A 5,019-nucleotide genomic window follows, 5' to 3' on the forward strand; every position below is an offset into this window, starting at 1 on the left:
AGGCCATACAACACGTCGCTTCCAAGGAACGTCCTAGCATTAACATAATGTATTAAAGGATTCATGTCATGATTATTCGACAAATTTTACACTAACTGTCAACTACCTAACGCAACCCTCCACTTTTCTCATCCAAGACATGGGACCTAGCAATGACTGTTTATTTTTTAACTTTTTTTAACAAATAAATTATTTTTAAAATATTTAAAATAATTAAGATGTTCTCAAATATTTTAAAAATTACCATCCAACCATCACCACCCCAACATCACAATCATCACCATCATTACCTTGCCAACCACTGCTAATGTTCTCCGGCTACTACAACCACCACAATATAAATCAGCTTAATTAATATTAAATAAAACAAAAATATATATTTTTCAAATCTCAAATATAATTTATTTTGCACTGAAATGAGCTAAAAATTCAAAATGAGGAAAATAAGCAGCCTGATGCATTATGTTATACGTGCATCTCCTACCATTTATGTGAGTCTAATGACTTTCATGCCAGCAGTATATCATCATCAAACAATACCTTAAAACTATAAGCTGGCAATGCACGACAAAACTGTCTCATAATAGCCAAAAGAACAGGAATAAGAAATTCAACAAATTAGAGAACAAGAAAGAATTCAATCAATTTGTTTCACAGTGTCAGCTCTCTAACTAAAATTTCACGCATGGAAGTTCTCCTCTTTTCATTTCCAGGTATGAGAAATCAACTCATCCAGAACCTCAAAAGATGTCAGGATGAAATCGGTCGGGCATGGAGCTGCCTTGTTGGGCTTGCTTGAGATGCATCGCCAGTGCATAGTTGTTAACCTGCCATGGAAAAAAGGTATATGTTAGTATGGGTGTAAAAGAGCCTAGCTTGAGCCAATATCAAGGGTGTTCGTGTTCGAACCATTAGAATTTTTTGTTGATTTGAGATTGACTTGTTTTTTACATTGTTCGTAAATATCATGTTTGTGCTCGGCTCTACGACGAGTCAAACATGATTCAATTTTGAACAAATTAAAATAAATAAATAAACAACAAATTGAACACGATGTAATCATTATACACATCTACTAACCACTTAATAAATAACAAATTATAAAATTAAAACATACGCTAATAACAATCCAAATGCAATAAATCAAGACTTTGTTTGTGTTCGACTTGTTAACAAAAGCAGCCCAAAATAACTATATATTTTTGGGAATATTTAGGTCAATTAGGTAAACTCACACACATAATACATACGTAAGACTCGAATCTAAGATTTCTTCATTGATAACTAAAGCTACCAACCAACATATCAAGATGAGCTGCTTAAATAATAATTTAATATCAGCTCCCGAAATGAACAAACCTAATACTGGTTTCTTTAATGAGCTCAATGCGAGAAGTCCAAGAACCAAGAGCTTTTTTGACAGCACTATACGTTAAGACTCATGATGTAAAAGATTATCACACCAGAAAAATTTACACACCTCAAGCTTACGTAGCTGTTCTTGGTACCGAGAAAGGAGCTGTTTTAGACTTTCCAGCTCCTGATTCTTCTCTTCGAAGTCTTTCTGACGTTGATGCTGGATGGTAACTGCTTTTTTAAGAATAGCATTTTCTCCAAACAGCAATTTAACCTGTTCTTTGAGAATCATGCTTTCCTGTCTCAAATCAAATGGAATTTTCAATTACAATCAACAAGAAAAAGATTAATTTTAAATTTGAAGAAATAAAGAAAATACAAAATACATTGTGGAAGTTCTTTGTTGCTTCAACATTAGCCCGCGCAACAATAGATTTTTCCAGGACATCTAGAGCTCTAAAGGCACGAGCCCTTGCATCCTCTATGCCAGATGAATTCATAATTTCTCTTACTAAGAGATCCACCCATTCCGATCCATCTTTAGGAATATTGTTGGTAGCAGGTTCTCCTGAAGCTGAATTACAAGCAAAACATTGTTCAAAACCATCTCTCAGTTTCCATTCACACAAATCGCTAGATTAGCATCCCATAATAACAACGACCGTGGTGTTCGGTGGCCATAATTTAACGAAAGTGAGAAAAGTTAAAAATTCAATATGTAGATACAAGTTATCCTTTAAAAAACATCCATTATTTCAAAGTCCCATGACATGGTTTCAAAACATAAAAAATGGGGGAGAATTAATATAATATGAACTAATAGAGTCCATGAAATTATAACCCAGATGAATTGGCCCTAAATCGTTCATGGTAAGATGTATGGTTTCAAATTTCTTGCAGAGCGCAGATTGTCTAAAAACACTAAATGCCGATATTTATATCTCAGATATGAAAGTCCAGGAAAGAACTGTACCCATTTTAATTGTTGAGATTAAGCATTTGTTCAAATAACTCATCTAGTATATGAAACTCACAGAAGTGCATGGCAAGGAAGCAGTTTCAATAAGATCAAGCATTATTATGACGAAAGAAAGGAAACTTTCAAAGAACATGAACTTGTCATAGAAGCAAGGTAAGACAACACGAAGCAGTTTCCACAGTCCCAAATTGACAACCATGGCAGAACTATTCGTACTTGCAAGGAAATAATCATGCAATAAGAAGAACAAAATGGTTCAACCATGAACATGTGAATATATTTCAAGTTTTCTACGTAGCTTACTGTGTTAATGAACGCCATATACATATTTAAAACAAAAAGTTACAAGCTACGCAGCACTCGTATCCCAATCTATTAATATGAACAACTGTAGCACATATGAACCAAAGGTATCATTTCTCACTATCTTATAATTGTCAAATAAATAAAATAAATTCCGATAATACTTTCAGGTTATATCATCAAGTGTTTCAGGGCTACAACGTTCATATAACACTTTTAAGTTATAGCTTAGATCATGAAGCACAAAATCATATGATTCGCTGTCTAATACCTTTTGGATATGGATTCTTAGATTCCATTTCGGATACACTATTTTGCATATTCAACATAAATATCTTAATGCAATAGCGAGAGAGCAAATAAATTCTTCTAAGTTCATATATTATTAATGCATTCCAAAAAGAAGATAATATATTACAATTTAAGCTACCTTATAGATTAGTTAGTATTAAAGGATTCTGCACAAATTCTAGCAAACAATTTAACGCAAATACAAGACACCAACTTTGAAATAATCATCCACTTATTATTTATGTCGTTTTTCATGTTTATTTTAATATTGTTGTTGCCGGTTCCAAGCCATGGCAAGAAAAGTGACAAGTTGTATTAGGTAGCAGAGAGCCAGTATAAAACTTGTAGAACAATCATAAGATGAGCCCTTTAATATATTTTGTTAATACTAGGCCGTTTCTTAGAAGTGATATGCTGTATGACTTGAACATAACAAAATGTGTGCAAGGGCCATTGTAGAGGCGCCAGGTGTAATATTAAATAAACAAGGGTTCCCACATCATATATAGATGTGCGAAAATAACTAGTCCATAAAATTAGAATTTGAATAGTAAATTGGAATATAGGTACTCTTAGAGGCAAATTAATATAATTAATAGAAGTTATGATTCATAGAAAGAAAAAAATTCTATATGTTCAAGAAACTAAATAGTAATGTCAGGGTCGAGTCGACCACGTGAGATGAGTTTCGAAAGTGAAAGAGCGCGATGTCGCGCAAAACTTACCCGTCACGGAAAACCTACCCGACACGTGACGACCAAAAATTCAAATCTCTGACATGGCCGCCGTTCACGAAATGGACAGTGCCAGGGTGTTCAGAACAACTGAAATAACTATGATCGACCCCCATATTTGTCAAAGTTATCGATTGACAAAAAATCTTAATTTTGCGCATGAATCGAGGCAATATCACAACATTAACTAGCTCATATGATAGCAACATAATGACGATGCTAATGCACGATGAATAAAAAAATTCATATCAACTTTATATTTAGAATTTATTAACAAGTAATTGTTGGCCTCTACACATCCGCCAAATCAGCACGAGCAAAAGAGGCGAATTTTGTGACTCAAATGATGATTGTAATATCAAGTAATTTGACTTTGCCAATTTTTTTTTCCTAAAGCCATTGTAACTCGAAATGGCAAACTGTCTTCGGCATAACATTTATATTGTAGTATTTTAATTACATGAAATTTTTCATAATTTTCGGGCACTAGTGCAAATCCTTAAGAAATTGACATTTGCCGATGCAAGTGAGGATTTTGGGACCTTGAGGTGTTCATTTTACAAATTGATTTCACCAATATTTTTTAAATAAAATGATTTATTTTAAGAATATTTTCTATAATTTTTGAAGTCCCAAAATAATTTCTATAAATTTTATACTAAAAATTGATTAAATTATATAATAATATTAATTATTATCTTATTATTTTATTATAAAATATCCCAAGTCACTACTAAATCCATTAAAAAGATGTTTAATGCATGCAATCAGCTAACAGAGAATGATTTAGGGAAATTGGAGAGAATTTTGAGACAGAAAAACGAAAGTTAGATTCGGAGGTCGTATAGCGATTTTCATCCGTGGACCCGGTTGGAAAAATTGCTTGTCTCGCTGTAAGAAATAATGACTCTATTTTTTATTTCAATAATTTTGTATTTTTTGTATTTTTCTGATCAAATATGTATTTTCATTACGAAAAAATGAGGATAATTTTCTATTGGTAAAACTTTCAATGCAGAATTTTTTGTATGTGATAGATCTCGTCAATATGAGCATTTGTGCCATAAAATATTGAATTTTCACCAGTTAAATTGAAATATATGATTTTTTGAAGTAAATGTATAGTGTACAAATTTGATGTATGTAATTATTAGCTACTTTCAGTGGATATAAAGATTTATTATTTAGAATCTTTGATTGATTAATTAAAAATATAAAATAGACCATTCTTCCAATTTTGATTATGGGGTATCATAGTCGGTGCTCGCAACACATCACTTAAATGGTCAAACCACCTCTGATCGCCAAACATAATGCAACGTTGCGACCGGATCACCGAATTTACCTACGAAGGAG

At 32.6% G+C, this 5,019-nt stretch overlaps 1 protein-coding gene across 1 annotated transcript in view; it reads right to left on the minus strand.

Annotated features, from left to right (window-relative positions):
- Positions 1-550: 550 nt before the first annotated feature.
- LOC110099450 overlaps positions 551-5,019 on the minus strand; it is a 37,887-nt gene continuing 33,418 nt past the window's right edge. The window contains exons 3-5 of the mRNA XM_020826591.2: positions 1,743-1,930; positions 1,481-1,654; positions 551-827 (exon numbers count right to left, since the gene is read on the minus strand). Of these exons, the coding sequence (XP_020682250.1) occupies positions 741-827; positions 1,481-1,654; positions 1,743-1,930 (449 nt within the window). The 3' untranslated portion in view covers positions 551-740. The remainder of the gene's footprint in view (positions 828-1,480; positions 1,655-1,742; positions 1,931-5,019) is intronic.

This window comes from Dendrobium catenatum, unplaced genomic scaffold (assembly GCF_001605985.2).
Source record: "Dendrobium catenatum unplaced genomic scaffold, ASM160598v2 fragScaff_scaffold_1636, whole genome shotgun sequence".
Lineage (NCBI taxonomy): Eukaryota > Viridiplantae > Streptophyta > Magnoliopsida > Asparagales > Orchidaceae > Dendrobium > Dendrobium catenatum.